The 21,721-nt window shown below is 36.5% G+C and overlaps 1 protein-coding gene across 12 annotated transcripts in view; it reads right to left on the bottom strand.

Moving 5' to 3' along the window:
* Nucleotides 1-21,721, bottom strand: part of RHOT1 (ras homolog family member T1) — a 62,477-nt gene that overhangs the window by 1,666 nt on the left and 39,090 nt on the right. For 4 of the 12 annotated variants that reach the window (XM_082603399.1, XM_082603406.1, XM_082603395.1 and 1 more), the window contains exons 14-20: nt 21,238-21,338; nt 19,437-19,567; nt 18,672-18,755; nt 14,529-14,648; nt 13,111-13,313; nt 11,966-12,061; nt 10,208-10,330 (exon numbers count right to left, since the gene is read on the bottom strand). In XM_082603399.1, coding sequence (XP_082459525.1) covers nt 10,208-10,330; nt 11,966-12,061; nt 13,111-13,313; nt 14,529-14,648; nt 18,672-18,755; nt 19,437-19,567; nt 21,238-21,338 — 858 coding nt within the window. Of the gene's footprint in view, nt 1-860; nt 1,005-10,207; nt 10,331-11,965; nt 12,062-13,110; nt 13,314-14,528; nt 14,649-18,671; nt 18,756-19,436; nt 19,568-21,237; nt 21,339-21,721 lie in introns of all 12 variants that reach the window. The other 8 variants (XM_082603403.1, XM_082603402.1, XM_082603401.1 and 5 more) reach the window with 5 other exon arrangements.

The following is a 21,721-nucleotide window of genomic DNA, read 5'->3' as shown; positions in this document are numbered from 1 at the left end:
AGAAACAAACAAACAAACGAACCAAACCCTGGTATCAGACAGGCAGTGACATTGGTACCAACTAAAGGACATGATGTAACATGATGGACTGAAAGGTAAATGACATAAAAGAAGCCATATTATGCATGACAAGAACAGGGACAGCCTGTATCACAAACTGAGTTTGTGAGCATGCTCAGTTAATAACACTGCTAAGCACCCCCAAGGGTCTCAAGTATGACAGCTTACCATGAAGAGGATACAGCTTTAAAGCAAAGGTTGGAACATTTTATTCAGCGTCACTGAAGTTTTAGTTAAGTGAACACAATTGAGGTGATGCGGAAAACTTACAGAATTAAGAGCTTAGAGAGACTGTCTAGTTTAGGTTATTTCACAACTAAATTAAACAAACAGAGTTGAAGCAAGAGTCAGACATCATTAAAAGACCCAGACACTGACATATGCAAAAGAGTTCAGAGCCCGAAATCTATGAATTATACAAAACTATCGTCTCAGTAACAGTCAGAGAGAGAACGATCGGATTAGTTATCACGAAATGCCATCTGTACATCCCTAAGAAACAAGTTGACAACACAAGCAAAGTGCTCCACGCTTATCACTACGGTAAAACAACACAAAGCACTCCAACGTCTTATCTTACCCAGTTTCTATTAAAAAAAATAAAGTCACTCCTTAAATAATTATTAGTTTACAAAGCCAAGTGATAACACAGGTTCATGCCACCTTGCAAGTTAGTTCTTCCCACAGGTAATGTTTCACTTTTTAAAAAAACAGTTAGGGAACAAAATACTTAGGGTGTTTAGTTTTTCCACTTGGAAAAACTCCAACAAAGCCAACCCACGGGTTGTGGGAAATGTTACCTGGCTTCAAGAAAAAGTGGACCATGAGATGACTCCACGAAGATGGAATCTTCTACAGAGCTGATGGCATGCACCTGGTGAATAATACTGCCTTCGTCGTCTGCTAACAGCACGGCACCCCACGCAGCTACCCAGGCTCTTAACCTTTTATACACATGCACACAGTTTGCAGTTCACAGCACAGCTCACAAAAGAAGGGGACTGAAAGTAATATCTCTCAATTAAACATCCCACACATAAACTGAGTTGCCACCCTACATGATGCATCTCATGCTTTCTATATTTAAAATAAAGTTATTCTATAGAAAATTGCCAAACTTAAAAAAAATCTATCTATATATACTCTTTTAAAACACTCACATACCAGGCAGGAAACCTAAGGCTGTTATATATGTTCTCTATGTATCCCCCAGAGGCTGGTCTTGGAATATCTGAAACACTAAGAGAAGCCCTTGAAACCAATACTACAAGCAGTACCTAACAATATGCGGTGACTATAAGTACTTACTCAAAATGAAGCTAACAACTATTAGTCGTGAAGTTTAGAAATGCTTCTAGTTTCTGACTACTAAAACCTACAAACATACATCTGTAAAAAAAAAAAAAAAATTGAGTAAAACATCCCAAACTCAGAGGCTGTCATGGCCCTATGATGAGAGTTTCAAAGTTTACAACTCCAAGTCAGCAGAGATGTACAGAACTTAAAGTGAGAACACAGGCTAAAAGTGCATTAGAGTTTTGCTTCAGATTTGGTCTGTGATTTTCATGCATCTTCACTAATGGAGAATTTTTTTTTTCTTTTTTGCGGTACGCGGGCCTCTCACTGTTGTGGCCTCTCCACGCGCAGGCTCAGCGGCCATGGCTCACAGGCCCAGCCGCTCCGCGACATGTGGGATCTTCCCGGACCGGGGCACGAACCCGTGTCCCCTGCATCGGCAGGCGGACTCTCAACCACTGAGCCACCAGGGAAGCCCTAATGGAGAATATTTTTACACTTATTTTTTAATTTAGGGGAAAAGGGGGTTAGGATTAATATTAGCTATAATGACATTAAAATCAGTCAAAATGATTTCTCATCAATATTCTTCACATATGGAAACTGTTAACACAGCTTAGCTCCCTTTGTTGAATTTTGAGAAAGTATTACCATTCATGAAATAATATATTCTAACTGACTTTATTGCTTAGTTTTCTTTTGCATTTCAAGACAGTAATTATTACTTTCCCTAAGCTATAGTATAGTCTTCAATAGGCAAAACAGTGGTTCATATTTATAGATGAAAAACAATACAGATACATGTTCAATATACAGCTAGTTTAAAACTCAAGGTAACCATTGACTCATAAAATATATTTCAATGACTCCATCGATGTTATAGTAGTTGTTTAACATACTTTTAGACATGGAAAACTACTTTTAGACAGAAAGCTACTTAGAGAATTCTTCTATGCCTTTACCATATGCATTTAAAAGCTACATCATCAGGCTCTAGTTACAAAAGAGAACACATTTATAACAGATGGCACATTTGCAGTGCCTACCTAACTGACAACACCTGAATGGAGAACAGTGCAATCTTATTTGTAAGTATTAAGAACTGAGCCATGTTTGTCATTTCAGATCTCAAGCAGAAGCACAGTAACAGTTTCATAAGGCTGCTTCCTAGTTCATGCCTATAAACTCAAGCAAAAGGAATGCTTCCACAATTCAGAAGTTTAATTCTTTCCAAATGACTCATATAAAACATCTCGGAATAAATTATAATATCTTACTGCATATTTTTTCTTAAGTTTTTCTTGACTATTAAGAAAGTAATGCAAGGAGTTCCCTGGTGGCACAGAGGTTAAAATTCCACTTGCCAATGCAGGGACACAGGTTTGAGCCCTGGTCTGGGAAGATCCCACATGCCGCGGAGCAACTAAGCCCATAAGCCACAACTACTGAGCCTGAGTGCCACAACTACTGAAGCCCGCCTGCCTAGAGCCCGTGCTCTGCAACAATAAGAAGCCACTGCAATGAGAAGCCTGTGCACTGCAAGGAAGAGTAGCCCCTGCTTGCCGCAACCAGAGATAGCCTGCGTGCAGCAATGAAGACGCAACGCAGCCATAAATAAATAAATAAATTTATTTATTTTAAAAAAAGTAATACAAGCACACTATATGAGGAAAATAAAAGTAGGAAGGAACAAAATCACCTAGCATCACCTGAGGCAACTAATTAAAATTTGGAGTATTTCCTTTTAAACTTTTTCTATGTATTTCTAACATAGCTACAAACACAATGTGTATAATTTATATACTTTTATATCTTTTAAAAATATTATATAGGCACTTTTACATAAATTATAGAGACTTTTTTTTTTTTTTTTTTTTTTTGCGGTACGCGGGCCTCTCACTGCCGTGGCCTCTCCCATTGCGGAGCACAGGCTCCGGACGCGCAGGCTCAGTGGCCATGGCTCACGGGCCCAGTCGCTCCACAGCACGTGGGATCTTCCCAGACCGGGACACGAACCCGCGTCCCCTGCATCGCCAGGCGGACTCCCAACCACTGCGCCACCAGGGAAGCCCTAGAGACATCATTTTAAATAGCTGCTTTATATTCCTATTGGTGGCTACCACCATTTACAGGTGACTGTAACTAAAGTGATGAATACCTTTCTACATTAAGATTTTTCACTATATTTAAAATAGTTTCCTTAAGATAGACTACCCCAAAATGAATATTACAGGGTCAAAAATGTGTGTGTGTGTATGTGTGTGTGTACAAAAAGGTTCTTTTTTTCCAATCTACTGATATATCAGAATCACACATTTCCCTACTCTACGCGGAATAAAATAATTTAGGTTCAGCAGTATCTCTTTTTAGAACATAAGAAATAACAACTAAATGCTAAAATATAACCTTAAAAAATCGTGTGAAGCTTGTCACAGCTTTCGAGTTCTTAGGTAGAAAATTCCTGTGGACTGGATGCTGGCTTTCTGTCTTAGAAGTGCTGAGGGCCCAGATGTCGATTAGATGACAAGCACTTTTTGACACAAGTGTGGGAGCAAACCAACAGGTTTGGACCTGGGTATTACTAAGGCTGCTACTTAACAAGGCAGAGAGAAGATAATGTTTCAAAATTCAGGCAGTAAGGATGCAAATTAAAAACTGTTTGTGTTAAGGTCACACAGGCATATAACAACGGACCAAAGTTCCTATGTACCTTTGCACAGAATGCCTTAAAGAAGGCATACAAGATGCTTTGATTAACTCTACAATTTATGGTAAATATAAGAACATGAACTAAAATCTTTATTGGTTCAGTGTATTTAACCAATAATAAAGGGAATGTTATCCTCTCCCTGCTTTATGTTTCTACCACCTGGTGAAGTATTTTTTCATATTTACCTCCAATAATAATGTCATTACTGCTAATGATAATTTTAACAATGACAATTCTCCTAATTGAACTAGTAGGCATGAAACATTTTAATAAGCTATTTCTCGAAATAGGTTAAGAAATAAAAACATAGTGTCCAACAAAGATGAACTATAACACAAATCATACGAAAGCTGTTAACTGAGCATGCCTAAACAGTAACATACTTAGGAAAAGGACATAGGTGTGCATCAATGTCAAGAAATGCTTCACCAAGCATTAGAAGAATAAAAATTCATGGATGATTGTAGATACATGGGAAACACATAATGTCTTCTACATGTTAACTACCGATACTTAAAGGTCAGAATAGGCAAACTCCATCCTGTTGGGTCCTTTAATATACTAACCAAACGGCAAAAAATTTTTCATTTATAAGCAGCAGCAGCTTACTTGAAGAGAATCTATAACACAAGCTCTCATATAATTTTAAACGTATGACTATGTATATGTATCCAAATTCAAAGAAAAGCCTTGTAAGGACCTTTCATATGAACACAGAAGTTTCATATGAAATTAAAACACAGGATGCACTTCCTTAAAATACAATATTTTACTGTAACATAATATCCTGAGAACTCTTACATTCCCAACAGAATCTCTATAGCATTAAGATTTCTAGGAAACTATCCTCTTCATAAAGCAATCCTGTGAAAAGACAGTTTATTTTAGCATGACAACAGTAAAGTCCTTTCTTCAAAAACAGGGCTCCTATAGTAAGTAACATGATTTCAAACAACGTGAAGGAGGAACTTAGGTGATTATTAAAGTAATACGGGCAAATGAAATGAGTCATTAAAGAACAGATTAAAATAAATGTCACATATATCCGATTTTTAAAAATACATTAATAAACAGGATAAAAAATACAATGGGTATGATGACTGTCCATCATACCTTTGCGTCTCGGTAAATACTCAGTGTGAACTACACATATTGTTGCTAAAGTAAGATGCTGTTACCAAACTTAAGAAGTAACATGAACAAATAACCTATATGGCTAATGCCGTAAAAAATGTGGTGAAAGAAATACTAAAACCAAGATATGCATCAGAGAAAACCACACCAAAATAATAAATCATAAAATAAACAATTTGATTAAATTATAGGTTAGGAAAATGGGAGGATTATACACTGAAACACAGCTGGGAAACGGATCAAGAGGAGTTAAAAAATGACTAAGTGGCACAGGCAAACAAATGAAAATGAACACCTAAAGGAAGGGACAAATTAAAGTGCACACACACTACAGTATAGTGACATCCTCATGCAAACCAGGAGTGTTCTAAAGTCAGAATAATAAATATTTAATAAACTAAAATCCTGGGTAGTTCAAACCAACAATCAAGCCCACTCCTACATAATCATTTTAACACCTTCAGATTTAAGAGGTATTTATAATTAAAATATAATCAAAAGGTATTTTTCTCCAATAACATGATTTTCACTATTTGAAATGAAAGCATTGCCAGAGACTAAAATCATCTGGCCACAGGTTAATAATCTTCCAAATGTATTTAAATTCAAATAATTCCAGCTATTCATAAATTATTCCAAAGAAAAACATAAACCTATCCAGATCTAAAGCTGAGACCATAATTACCAAAGAACAAAGTCACATGTCAGATATGTAGTTAAACACTTCTCTCACATGTTGAATATACATTCAATTAAACTGGAAAGAAAAAAAAATTTATTACTACTTTCTACTTAAAATACATAGTGTCAGTAAATAAGCTAAAAAAATAAAGACAATCTTTTCTGGTCAAAGACAGATGGGGAAAAATGGACAATTTCAGAAATGTTGGAACTTGAAATTGCGTAAGTATAAATTAACTAATTTGGCATAGATCCTCTCATGATCAGGTTATAGCACTTCCTTTGCTAGCATAAGGCATAGCACTTCCTTTGCTAGCATAAGGCACTAAGGTCACTGAAAATATAACCAAAAGTTAAAAAAAAATTTAACACAATATTTAGAAAGGTATTTAAATACAGGTCTGTATCTTCTTCATCTTGATATTTTGCCCCAGCTCACAGCAGGATCCTATCTAAAGCAGGTACTTAAGTATTTGGATGAATAAATCAAAGTGGTAGGAGGATGACATAAAGGGAGAACGTGGCGCCAAACATGTATTATCTCTGGAAGTAGTTTCTATTTTGGTGATCAAAATTTTTACAAGCACACTAAAACAATGTACTAATTTGAGACCAACATGTATGTACCAATATTTGTCTATTAATTTCTTTGCAGACATTTAACAAAACTTTTTGGTTAAATAAAAAATTTTAAACTGCTCATTTATACTTCCAAATCAAATGCTAGGCACAGCAGATTTCTAAAACGAAAAGACTTAAGACTTACTGTTGAGTGAGAATCGTCCCTATTGAATTACACTGAAAAATTCTTACATGACTTTTACTCAATTAGTGAATCCTTTTTCTGTTTATGTAACATTAAGATATACCTAGCCCAGCAAACCAGTGGTGACCAACCACCAAAAGGTTGCCAAAACCCAAGACACAGTAGGGAAAGTGGTTCCATTCTCACCCCACCAACCCCATTACTTTTTCAAGTTATTAAAGAGAAAGGAGTAAAACTGTATTGGAGGTGTTTGAAAGAGACATTTTCCTTCCTCAGGTGTACCTTTTTCTGGCCTGCATTTTCACAACTTTAGGCTATGTCTTAAGACTGAAGTTGCAAACTGGTGGCCTGTAAACATGCTTTCTTTGTTCTGATTGGTACTTCAGATTTTTTAAATTTAATTGCCTTTACTTAAATATCAGGGAATTTTACCTAAAAAATCCTGACTTCTAGTGTCTCAGAGAATCAGAAGTCCTGGCAACACCACGCTTGGACAATAACCAACAGCCAGAGCTGAGTGGTGGCTGCCTCTTAGAGACAGGACCTGTCGCAGCTCCCGCCTCTCTTATTTCTTCTCCTTGGCCACCTTCATTCATTAACATTATCCATCCAGACCCTGTAGGTACTTAAGTTTTTGGCCTCCATCCTCACCTACCTCATCTATAATCCTTTTGTGAATTAGAAGAAACTTCAACATGGAGCTCCTAAATTTCCACTGGACTTCTATAAAATAATTTATTGAAATACTACCAGGGAAGAGGAAGGAGTTCCTTGAAAAGTATGCTGGTTTTCCTCCTCATCTTTTTCACTCTTTCCCTTCTTGATTACCAGACATCAGTGATGTATGCTGACATTACGATTAAATTATTACTAGTTTATAATTAGATATGACACAATGTACTCATTCCTCTTCGAGGATCACTGTACAGAGTAATTTATGATGAGCAATCTCATCCGTTAATGCACACCCAACCTATTTCATTGGGAAGCTGACTAAACCAACCTAAAATTCAAATTGGCACTAAAGATGCAGACAACGAATCAATCTGCAATTATGGACGATCAAGAGCTTCTAGAATAAAACTGATGGTTTGCGATCAGCAATTACTAGGATCCAAGGTGAGTTCACCAAGAATAAGACACCAAATAGATGTCACTTTCTATTTAGATAAAATTAATACATTGGTGGATCAGAGGAATGTGGTAGAAATTATATTGATTTCAAAAGAGCCCTCCAGGAAATCTCTTATAAGACAGTAAGATACAACATGGGCTGGATAATAAAATATTTTTAATTGACAGAATAATCTTTCCCCAAGAATTCTGAATCTGTGTCACTGGGAAAAGAGTTCTCTAGTGGAGCACTAAAGGGCTTGCTTGCTTGAGCAATCTTGCTCTCTAATCTCTGGGTATTCAACATTATTTTTTAATAACTTGAAAGATAAAGAAGACACAGCTACCAAATTTGCAAATAACACAATGCCGAGAAATATATATAATGGGACAAATGACAGAAATAATGCTTGAAATGATTGAGCTAGAACAATGGATCAAAAAGCAGAATATGACACTCAATAGAGATATCTATGTATCCGCATTTAGATACAAAGAGCCAACTAAAACTGTCAAATACACAGAGAGGAGGGGACACTGCCTTAATAGCACTTTGTGTGAAAAAATCTGATTTCAACCCCAAGATTAATATGCATCAACAGTGGGCTGGGGCTGCTAAAAAGTTAATTCATGCAGTAGACAGGTGCTGTCCTAACTGTGGAATATGACCGCCCACCGTTATGGACTAGTCAGATCACACCGGGAGCACCGTTCTCCATTCTCAGTGGCACTTTTTAAGAGGTACTCTGAACAACTAAGGGCCTTTCAGATGAGGAAAACCGGGAATGATGAAGTCACTAAACCGTCTAATTTAAGAAAAGGCTGAAAGAAATGGGGATGTTCTACCTGGAGAAGAGAAAATTAGGGGAGACATGATGGCCGTCTTCAAATGTCTGAAGGCTATGTTGAAGAGGGAGTAGAATAGTCGTAGGTTGTTCTAAAGGGCAGAACTAAAACTAAAGGAGAGAAAGTTATAGGGAAATAATTTTAGTCCAAAAAAAAAAAAAGAATAGGCAAAAGCAAAAACCCTCTCCAATGAGGAAAGCCATCAGCAGATAAACAGTACTCTCTCAGGAAGGCTCGCAGGAAGGCAATCTAATGGGAGGTTAGGCCAGATGAATTCTAGAATCTCTTCCAACTTCGCCATTTCCAACACCGGAGCTCCTGAATGCTGTTTGGTTTGAACTAGGCTTGCACTTTCTCAGACAGCTGTCATGAGCAGATCTGTCTGTGTTACTCTTTGTAAGATGCCATTCAAAGGACAGAGGCAGAGCTTCACCACCCAATGAGCACGGCGATCCCTTCAAAGCAGTCGCCTAGGATGGCTGCACGCTTACTCCAGAGCTTCTAGTGCTCAAAGCATCACTGAACCCTTTTCGAATGTCTTCGGAGTCCGTTTCCGACTCACGTAAGATACAGCCTCACTGTTTAGTAGCCATGTCTACACTGCTGGTGGACACAAACTACCCTACTCGTTTGGTACAGTCGGAGCCTAGCCCTCAGTAAGAGTCCAACAGTAACCCACATAAGATCCATGTCTAACCAAAATCTGTTTAGCTTGATCATCTGTCTTCATCAAGCCCTGCTCCCAATGACATCTGAATGATTTCAAAAACGTAATTCATTCATAGACACATAAAAATTTGACATTAGATACAATATTACATAGGCTCTTAAATGTGCACAAAATGTAAAATTGATTTGAACAAAGAAAGGTGGCATGACCAGAAAAAGAACATAACCTTCCAAGTTTATTGCTCTGAGGGAATGTATACAACCTATTTTTTTGTTGTTGTTTCTCTTTCCTTTTTAAAAGCATATTACTTTCTAGGCATACTTTATGTTTCGGGTTCAATTGTAAAGACCTCAAGAACTAGTACTATAGATCTTTTTCTTTTCCATATTCCTTTGAATCCTTAAAGTTGGTTATTATCTTCATTTCAAAAAAACATTCCAGGTACTTAAAAGTAAAAGTAAATTATAACTATAAATAATTTCAATAGAGAAATTTTTCAAACCCAAGATACTGCTCATATAAGTATGGTTTTAATAAGCTGTACTATTTGAATGCAAGCTGAGTACAGTATACCATTTGGAATCAATGTGTCTCTTCCTTACTAAAGACCTAATCTATTTCTACAACTCTCAGCAAAAAGATTTTTAATCTCCCTACATATATTATCCCCTAATATAAAAAATACTTTAACTTCCTTAATAAAAAAAAGCTAAAATCTTACTTTATAGTCCCCTAAATATATCTATTAATTTTTAAACATTAAGGATGATTCCAGAACTAAACATTGTCACCATAGTGAGAATTTTAGTGGAAATTAGTTGGGCATCAGTCAGCTTGTTGTCTTTGTAGTATTTGTATAATAAATAGTTAACCACTTTTTTCTTTTGTATTTTAACAGAATGCCTGGTACCCAGTAAAGAAAGTTAAGAACCTGTTAAGAACTGCAGTGAAGATTTTGTTCTTTACAGATTGCAGCAAGTCTGAGTTGAGGAAGTTCTGACAGATGCAAAATGTACACCTGTTGCAGGTGCACATACAGCGTAACCGGGCATGGCTGCGAAAACACACAGAAGGACAGGAGTTGAGTTCTTACTTACAAATATGGCACAAGTCAGAGTGTGCCAACTTAAAAAAAAAAAAGATTTAGGCATAAGCAACACTAAGGAAAAGGACAGTGTGGGGCATGCTAAAGTTGTGCAGAATTCCACATTTACCAAAAATATAATGAACAGCAACAGCTCCCTCCTCCCTCCCTATAGAAAATCTAAGGAAAATTAGCTAACACTTTTGCTTTTTTGGAGGGGGGATAGAATTATTAGTACAAGGGTTTTAGTGGAATAAATATGCACAGCAATAGATGGCACCCTCATCTAAATTAATAAAAGAAAAACTGAGTAAGCCACAGCACCCACCAAAAGGTCAGAGCTTGCTAGCATTTAAATAACCATCCCCTCCTCCTCCCTCAGTATATACACATGCCTGAAAACCAGGAAGGAGAAGAGTGACAAATACACAAAAGAGTCAAAAGACGAGTATGTTCAACCCTGAGGAGATATGAACAACATCGCCTTTAATTCATCAAGCACCATGGCTCCCAAAGGAAATCAAAGTGCTTCATAAATTTCTACTTGAACCCAAAATATAGGGTTAATTTCGTCTGCTACCAAAACACACCAGCTAAGTATGATAATATGAAACTCTGGGTAAGGGTGTAAAGATCAACAATGGATCCAATTGATATTAGATATGAAATTTAGGAGGCTTTCTGACTCCTTTCTGGTTGAGTGAGTTGCACTAGTTGGTACAGGCACGTGGGGCAGCCCATTTCACCTCCACTCTAACAACCAAAGTAGGGGGTCTCCCATGACTGCTCAGTGGTCGGAGCCACTCAGACATACAAGGCCATCACACCACCCCTGGAGAGGTACTGGCGCAGAACCCACTCAGAAGAGCGCCACCGGAAGAATCAATTACATCACTTCCTGTAACACCTGAACATTTTTTAGAGGCTTCTCAGTCAATGGACTGGCCCAATCTGACTTGGCTTAGCTTGTGAGATCTGATGAGACCACAGCACACGGTGGCATGGTTGTGGAGATTAGCAGCATCCCAATAATGCCTAATTCCCAACATGAAGAAAAACAAGAATTAATTTTTTAGAAGACTCTTACAGGCTCAAGACATTCCATTTTTAAAATGTGACTTGTGGTGATGAACATATCACTGCTACTAAGTCACTGCCAGCTGTCATACTGGAATCCATCTGTTATTTTATAAGTTGAATCTGACTCTTCAACATATACAGGCTCCACCCACCAAAAAGGAGGGATGCAAAGTATGCTTAGCAACAGGGAGATGCTTCATGAGAAGTAGTTTCAGATTAATCATAAAAACAAGTGTCCATGTATGTACATTTATCATATACACACACACACACTCACACATATTGCAGTAAAATTTTAAAGATGCAGATCTAAAAACACAGTTGCAGTTATTTACAAGATTAAGACAGTGCATTTACATAGTAAAAAAAAAAAAAGACACCATAGTATACAGCTAGGCAGTAAGCCTGACCAAGCAGTGCGTTTCTGGATAATTACTAAATGTGAATTATGGAGAAAAAGATGTGGTCATCTATAAGAAAATGTCAACAAAATGCCATAGAAGCCATAAAGAAAAAGTAACTTACAAAGCAGTTTTTAGAAAGACCCAGATTTTTCTCAAATTCTCTATTCTATCAGTGTTGCCCATGTCTCGGGAGAGTCTGTCTCTGTAATGATCCTCTCTGTAGATAACATACACGAAAGTTTTAAAGCAAAGGTAAACATAAAAAGTAAGGTTTTGCTTATCTAACAGTAATAGGAAGGAATGAATTCTCTTCCAATACAAACAGAATTTCAAGGGTTTGCTGCATTTTTTTAAAGTACTAGTTAATGGAACAGCAATAAAGTTAACTGATTTGAAAAATCCGTACAAATTAACAACCTTTTGAAAAACCTTAGCTTATAGCAATTTTTGAGTATTACTCTATGTTATACTGTACTTTTCATAAGAAGAAAAATAATTTAGAGAATAACATAATAATAAATAGAATAAACTGTAAAGTCCTGAGAAACGCACTGCCTGAAAAACTATCTTGTCACAAAACAGAATTTATACAAACACCGTACTTGAGGAGAATGCCATTAAGAACCATGCAATTTTAAGGCAGTTAGTAAACTATGAAGATGACCACAGTTATGTGCTTGTGCATATGCATGTAGAGATATACAATAAATGTACATAAAATTTGTGGCTCATAACACTTAACATAAAACATTTATATAGAAGGAATCCCAATTACAACTTTTTATAGCACTAAAAAAAGACTTTATATCCTGAACTCAAACATACCTATAATTTAAACATAAATTCATAAAAGATTTTAGAATCCTTCACATACTCAAGGTCAATTAATCAGCAGAAAAAATATAAAAGTTAACTTTTTGTTCATATGGAAATGCCTTATTAGCATGATGTCAATTCCATTTTATTGCAGTAAGACTATCTTTTTAATGATGGGTGAGAGGCTGAGTTTTATTGTACTATCCTATTAAGATAGTTACAGCCTGCTCAAATATAGTCAAATGTTATCAGAAGCACCATTGACATAATTTTCTTCTGGTACCCAAACCAAACCTGCATTTACTCAAACTTGTCCCTTCTCATTACAAAGTCTCTTTCTGTTGCTGAACAACTTCTATGTGACAGAGATTCCACCCTCATGGTTAATAAAGGCATGCAATGTTACCACAAACCATGCAAAACAAAAATCATGGCAGAGCAAGTACTTACGGGTACATGGCCATTGTTGTCAATTTAACGAAGATATCTTTACTGGGTGCATCAGCAGTATTGCAAGTGAAGGCTTGTGGTGGAGGCATTTTGTGTTTCCTGCAGAAATCAGTAGGTGAAATGCTATATTCTTGTTTGACTTCATGCAGGTCTGACTTTGCAGCTACGATTAAGCAAGGTATTCTGCTGTCCATAAAATGTTGCTACAGAATAAAAAGTGAAAGCAAAATCTGATGACAAGTTCAAAAATTACTAAATTTAATTAAATGGGCACTAAAAATTTTATCTAGATAGGCAAAGCACCAACAGTTTCAGGGAGAAAGTAAACTAAGAGGCAAAGACTGGCAGTTGTCTAGGTCAGTAGCATAATAAGACCCGGGCCACTTTTCTAATGCTGGTAACAATATAAACCTGTAACAATTCTTCAAATTCACCACAATTTGAAAAAAGAAATTTTTTTTCAAAAAGAAACAATACTTTGAAATAAAAAGAAATCTACCTAAATTCTCTCTCCTAAAGCACACTATTTTCATTTTTTGATATTACCTCTAGTCCTTAAGCACATGCATATATATATGTTCACATAGTTGTAGTCATGCTGGACATAACCATTTAAAAATATAATACTGAGGGCTTCCCTGGTGGCGCAGTGGTTGAGAGTCCACCTGCCAATGCAGGGGACATGGGTTCATGCCCCGGTCCGGGAAGATCCCACATGCCGCGGAGCGGCTGGGCCGCTGAGCCTGCGCGTCCAGAGCCTGTGCTCCACAACGGGAGAGGCCACAACAGTGAGAGGCCCGCGTACCGCAAAAAACAATAATAAAAAAAAATTAAAAATAAAAATATAATACTGAATTTTCCATGTTTTCAGAATTCAAAACCATTATTTTTAATGGCTACATAAATTTCATAGGATCATTTTGTCTCAGTTTGGTAAACTATCTTCCTATTGTTAGCCATCTGGATTATTTCCAGGTTTTTGCTATTAAAAACAATGCTAGAGTAAATTCCTTCATACATACAGTTTTTTTACTCTTATTGAATCTTGTTGATAATCTCAAAGTAACTGATAACTTTTCAAGCCTCTGGTTTATCCCCTTGCTCTATTATTATTCTTGGTATAATGGGTAACATATAATCCATGTGCATTCCTAAGACCTTCCATTAATGCAGAGGTTCTTAACCAGGAACGCACATCAGAGTCACATGTGGAAAAAAGCACTTTTAAAAATACAGATGTCTGCGACTCTACCACCTCAGAATGAAACCAGAACCTTTTGGGATAGGACACAAATGCATGTATTTTTGAAAAGCTCCACAAATAATTTTCTTGCATTCCCCTGGTTAGAAAACACATTACAATTCCATTAAACTCCTTATAAAGTTAAACTTGGTTTTAGACCAAAAGAGCAACAAACCTTAAAAATCCTGGCACAGTATTCAAAGGATTTAGGGTTACTGACATCATATACCAGGCACACAACATCACAAAGGATCTCAGCCTCAGTCAGAAATTCCGATTCTGAGATATCATGCAACTTGTAAAAAGAAAAAGACAGAAACGTAAGTATCATAACACTGATGTAAAATTAAAGTCATGATATTTTATTATTTGCTTAACTTGACTTCCTAATTTAAAAATACTAGTTAAGCATAAATTTTCAGACTATTTTTGGAAGTAAGACATATAGATAAATAAGTAGCTTCTGATTTTTGAAGATGAAAAATGGTGATTAAGGTCCTACAGAAACTAACATTTAGGCTTCCCTGGTGGCGCAGTGGTTGAGAATCTGCCTGCCAATGCGGGGGACACGGGTTCGAGCCCTGGTCTGGGAAGATCCCACATGCCGTGGAGCAGCTGGGCCCGTGAGCCACAACTACTGAGCCTGCGCATCTGGAGCTTGTGCTCCGCAGCAAGAGAGGCTGCAACGGTGAGAGGCCCGCGCACCGTGATGAGGAGTGGCCCCTGCTCGCTGCAACTGGAGAAAGCCCTTGCACAGAAATGAAGACCCAACACAGCCATAAATAAATAAATAAATAAATAAATAAAATTAAAAAAAAAAAAAAAGAAACTAACATTTAGTGAGTGACTAAAGTGTGCTAGGCAGGCCCTTTACATGCATTCTCTACATACTATAGATAAGAAAACAGGCTAAAGAGATTAGGTCAACTGCCAAAGATAGCACAACTAACTAGTCATCAGACCAAAAATTGAACTCAGATATGATTCCCAAGTCTTTTTTCTTTCTACCACACCACCTTTCCTCCCCACCAATCAAAAACACAAAGCAAAAAAACCCAAACAAACAAACAAAAAAACCACAAAGAAAAGGACGGTACATTAAGGTTATTTTGTTCTATTTCACTGCCTACTCTTTTTCAATGTTTATTATAAAATCTCTAAAAAAAATCCCATCTGTGATATGATAATGATCCAACAAGTGTAAAATTCAGTATTGAGCTATATAAGATAGTGCTTCTTTGCTGAGGAGAAGAAAGGGGAAGTGTAAAGTCAGAGGTGACTCAATATATTCCAAATAAAACACTATTAGAGCATGGATATTCAGAGACATGAAAGACATCAATTTGCAATGAATGGCTGTAACAATAAAACTGGAAAGTTAACAATCAGCAAGATTTACTGAGTACCCAATATACAGAATTATACTTAGGAGAAGAATGAGAGATAAACAGGTTTAACAAGAAACCGACAAAGAACTTTTATCATAAAGAGCAAAATATGCATAAAATTCAATGTGATTATCTGTCTAGCAGAATAAACTATTTCCAAAAAGAAAAAAAAAAGGGAATGAACTTTCTTTAGTACCTATTATTTGTCAGGAGCTTCTCATATTAGTTAACTTAATAAGAAACTCAGGCTCGGAGAGAATAAGCAATTTGCCTGAGGTCACACAGCTGATCAGTGATGGACCAGCATTCAAACCAAAATCAGACTGGATCCAAAAAGAACATAAAACCTCTTTCTACTATTTCATATTATCTTTTCAGTCATACCATTCTTTCAATCATTCTTTAGGCTACCACACTTGTTAAATACACTCCTCCCTGCTAAACAGATACAGCCTGATTCAGATTACAGATTAAACTACCCCACACCTGCACAAAGGTCTTCAAACTAATTTCTAATCAATAGAGGACATAATTTTTAAAAATAAAAGTGGAAGAAAGAGCAAAGAGGATTTAATTTTTTTTTTTTTACTTTCTTACGGTGGTATAACATACAGTTAAGCACACAGATAGATGAATTTTTACTTATATCTACACCCATGTAATCACCACATGGATCAAGGGAATTAAAATTAATTCTAATGAATAAACCAGGTAAAAAAATAAATCAAGAAGAAGTAAAGCTGTCACTGTTTGCAGATGACATGATACTATACATAGAGAATCCTAAAGATGCTACCAGAAAACTACTAGAGTTAATCAATGAATTTGGTCAAGTTGCAGGATACAAAATTAATGCAAAGAAATCTCTGGCATTCCTATATACTAATGATGAAAAATCTGAAAGTGAAATCAAGGAAACACTCCCATTTACCATTGCAACAAAAAGAATAAAATATCTAGGAATAAACCTACCTAAGGAGACAAAAGACCTGTATGCAGAAAATTATAAGACACTGATGAAAGAAATTAAAGATGATACAAATAGATGGAGAGATGTACCATGTTCTTGCATTGGAAGAATCAACATTGTGAAAATGACTCTACTACCCAAAGCAATCTACAGATTCAATGCAATCCCTATCAAACTACCACTGGCATTTTTCACAGAACTAGAACAAAAAATTGCACAATTTGTATGGAAACACAAAAGACCCCGAATAGCCAAAGCAATCTTGAGAACGAAAAATGGAGCTGGAGGAATCAGGCTCCCTGACTTCAGACTATACTACAAAGCTACAGTAATCAAGACAGTATGGTACTGGCACAAAAACAGAAAGATAGATCAATGGAACAGGATAGAAAGCCCAGAGATAAACCCACGGACATATGGTCACCTTATCTTTGATAAAGGAGGCAGGAATGTACAGTGGAGAAAGGACAGTCTCTTCAATAAGTGGTGCTGGGAAAACTGGACAGGGACATGTAAAAGTATGAGATTAGATCACTCCCTAACACCATACACAAAAATAAGCTCAAAATGGATTAAAGACCTAAATGTAAGGCCAGACACTATCAAACTCTTAGAGGAAAACATAGGCAGAACACTCTATGACATAAATCACAGCAAGATCCTTTTTGACCCACCTCCTAGAGAAATGGAAATAAAGACAAAAATAAACACATGGGACCTAATGAAACTTCAAAGCTTTTGCACAGCAAAGGAAACCATAAACAAGACCAAAAGACAACCCTCAGAATGGGAGAAAATATTTGCAAATGAAGCAACTGACAAAGGATTAATCTCCAAAATTTATAAGCAGCTCATGCAGCTGAATAACAAAAAAACAAACAACCCAATCCAAAAATGGGCAGAAGACCTAAATAGACATTTCTCCACAGAAGATATACAGACTGCCAACAAACACATGAAAGGCTGCTCAACATCTTTACTCATTAGAGAAATGCAAATCAAAACTACAATGAGATATCATCTCACACCAGTCAGAATGGCCATCATCAAAAAATCTAGAAACAATAAATGCTGGAGAGGGTGTGGAAAAAAGGGAACACTCTTGCACTGCTGGTGGGAATGTGAATTGGTACAGCCGCTATGGAGAACGGTATGGAGGTTCCTTAAAAAACTACAAATAGAACTACCATATGACCCAGCAATCCCACTACTGGGCATATACCCTGAGAAAACCATAATTCAAAAAGAGACATGTACCAAAAGGTTCATAGCAGCCCTATTTACAATAGCCCGGAGATGGAAACAACCTAAGTGTCCATCATCGGATGAATGGATAAAGAAGATGTGGCACATATATACAATGGAATATTACTCAGCCATAAAAAGAAATGAAATTGAGCTATTTGTAATGAGGTGGATAGATCTAGAGTCTGTCATACAGAGTGAAGTAAGTCAGAAAGAGAAAGACAAATACTGTAGGCTAACACATATATATGGAATTTAAGAAAAAAAAAATGTCATGAAGAACATAGGGGTAAGACAGGAATAAAGACACAGACCTACTAGAGAATGGACTTGAGGATATGGGGAGGGGGAAGGGTAAGCTGTGACAAAGTGAAAGAGCGGCATGGACATATATACACTACCAAACGTAAGGTAGATAGCTAGTGGGAAGCAGCCGCATAGCACAGGGAGATCAGTTCGGTGCTTTGTGACCGCCTGGAGGGGTGGGATAGGGAGGGTGGGAGGGAGACGCAAAAGGGAGGGGATATGGAAACATATGTATATGTATAACTGATTAAATTTGTTATAAGGCAAAAAATTTAAAAAAAATAAATTAAAAAAAAATAAATAAATAAATCACACAAAAGCCATTAAATTAAATCCAATTATGTTTTCAAAGAGTCATTTAAAATGTACCCAATAATTAATAATTTTTATATGCCAGAAAATTTCTTACCAACAAGTATTTCTCTTGTCCATATACATAAACAGTGTTAATCGCATAGTATGATTTATGGTCATCACGAATTTTCTTTTGCCTCTGAAAACAACCAAAAACATCTCAGTATTTATAGTAAGAAATTACAGGAACTAGTTTTCATCAACACATGCGCTCTGCATGTATGGTGTGTTACCAAAAAAAGGACATTCTTCCCTACACTATGTATTATTTATCAATACAAAGGGGATATTGATGTTGTTTCTTAGTTCTTAAGGTCTAAAATAAAAGATGCATTTGTTCTGCATAAAGGGAAAGCAGTAGCTGAAAAGGAAGTAAACTATATCACTGAAAGTGTATTCCAGAGCCACCTGCTGGCAATTCTCATTACACTATAATTTGGCCTGCTATTTCATCTAGAAATATGTCAATCTCCTTACTCAAGGCAGTAGTCAGAATTAGGTATCAGTATTCGGTTCAAAATATTCACTGTACATTTACTTCATGACAAGCACTGTGCCTGATGCTTTCATATGTGTATTTATTTAACCCCCATCTAAAAGCTGGTTAAAAAAAAAAGACAAATGATAGCTAACATCAATGAAGCAAAGATAAAGCTAGTTCAATGAGATTATTGTTACACTTTAGTTGTACCTTACTATTATACATAGGTCACTCAGTTCTACTAATCATCTAAAAAGGTAAATGGTTATGAAAAAATTATGTAAACTCAGTGACTATAAAAATCTGTTGAGTATAGTTCTATTTCTTGAGAACTCTCACCATTAAGTTTCTTCCAAGAAGAGCCTGAAGAACTCCACTTTTCCCACAGTTTTTCATCCCAATTACATTACATCTGAACACATTTCTTTGAGTCTGTTTTTTCTGAAGGTCTATCTTTTTATCTCTTGTTACTAAAAAGAAAAAAAAAGCTAATTATGTACCGCTTAGACTCACTGAGCCTTCATTTCACATTCTGCAAAATAGGGTATTGCTATTTATCATTTTCACAAAGTGTTCAATCAATAAACATACTGTACACTAGTCAAGCTGTATGTGAAATAAAGTACAAAATATAATACAGAAGGGCCCCACTTGGTGAAAAAGATGCATTTCTGAAAGTCGGCTGTAAACGTCTAGTAACCAAATGATATTTATTTCATCATAAAATAAGTAGTATGTTTACATAACAAAATGATATCCCAAAAATGAACGAAAATTACAATGAATACAGCCAATACTATATCCCATCTTTTTTTCTGTTATAAATTATTGTCATAACAAATTATAAACTAAAAGATGCTATCTCAAAACCGCACTCTCTTGGGTCTATAAATGGAAAGAGGATATGCACGCTAGGGTTAACTGGCCTTTCCAAGGTAAATCTGTAAAAGAGGCAGCCCTGAAAACAATGTTGTATCATCAGAGCAACAAGGCATCTCTTCTTGAGGTAAAGAGACCTCCTTAGGGCTTCCCTGGTGGTGCAGTGGTTGGGAGTCCGCCTGCCGATGCAGGGGACATGGGTTCGTGCCCCGGTCTGGGAAGATCCCACATGCCGCGGACCGGCTGGGCCCGTGAGCCATGGCCGCTGAGCCTGCGCGTCCGGAGCCTGTGCTCCACAATGGGAGAGGCCACAACAGTGAGAGGCCTGCGTACCACAAAAAAAAAAAAAAAAAAAAAAAAGAGAGAGACCTCCTTAAACTATACCCAAAGATTCAACTACAAGAAAGCTCACCAAGAGGCACTATTTATAGCAAAAAAACCTGAAAGTGATAAAAAACAGATAATAATTATGGGGTAGTTAAGTTATAGAATATCCATATGATGATACTTTATCTAATATTAAAGATATATAAAAGTATACTTATTGATAATAGAAATATGGTCACAATATTTTGTTGAGTGAAAGAACCTCATGCTGGCTAATTAGTTCCTTAGTCTTTGGTGCTGCATTAAATACTGTCTAACTGGTTAAGTACTTTGAAGGGTACTTGCTCTGTCAATTTCACAAAGGCTGTCTTCTTGTAATGGGGCTTCCTGTAAGATATGGCATTTTTCCCCACAAATTAGGATATAAGAACTTCTTGAAATGATCAGTTCCCTAATTTGTTATTTCATATTATATCTATGGATTTTCTTTAAGTGGAGCACATTGCCTGGCAAGAATGCCTGGTTAACCATTACAAGATATGTGAAAGATTTTTTAATGTGGAAAAAGGTTATAAAACTGAGATATGTACAATCAGTTGAATATCAGGATCATGTGTTAATAGGCATTGTTTTTAATGTTTAAAGAAAATTAAAATATAAGATAGACTGGTAAATACTTTTCATGCCCATAGCCCTCCCTGATTTTCATCAATGAAGTACCCTCAGGGGGAGACTAGAGGTAAAACCTCTACTCTTTCCTTTTTGATAACAATAAAATCAAGCAACTTACCTCAAAAGTGATTACTAAATCAAGGGCAAACAAAGTATAGACATGGAAGACTAATGAAGATGCATTTATTTTCACTCTTTTTACATATGAAACTGGAATCCTAAAAAAAATTTTTTTCTAATTAAATAGCATTCAGATACTTACCTGTGATGGCTGAAGCTTGAGACTCTTGCTCAGTCAATATTGAATAGCCTAGATAACCCAAATACTCCAGGCACCGCTGCACATCTAAATAGGTCGTGAGCCTAGGAAAGGGAAGAGTTTAAAATGTGAAAAGTTCCTAAATGAATATTTATTAAAAAAAAATTACAACAGCTCAAATAATTTTACCACCAGACCCAGATAATTTTTGTCAGACTGCTTTAATTTCCCATGTGCCCAACCATGGCTTTTCCTACAGTGACATTCTTAGGGCAGAGACGAAAGGAAGGAGAATGCAAGATGGAGGGTGGAGGGGGCTCCTGTATCTATTCCACCTGCCGGGAGAGAGCAAGGCCACACAGATGAGCAGTGAGCAGCTGGTAAGATCTAGAGCAGGGATATTTTATATTATGTGCTTCCCAAGTTACATATTGTACTGCAAATACTGGCTAGTTAAGGACTTAATGGTAAGTAAATCTGAAAAGGT

This window comes from Mesoplodon mirus (genome assembly GCF_964341445.2).
Source record: "Mesoplodon mirus genome assembly, chromosome: 18".
NCBI lineage: Eukaryota > Metazoa > Chordata > Mammalia > Artiodactyla > Ziphiidae > Mesoplodon > Mesoplodon mirus.
The sequence above is the reverse complement of the archived record's forward strand: the minus strand, read 5'-3'. Positions and strand labels throughout refer to the sequence as shown.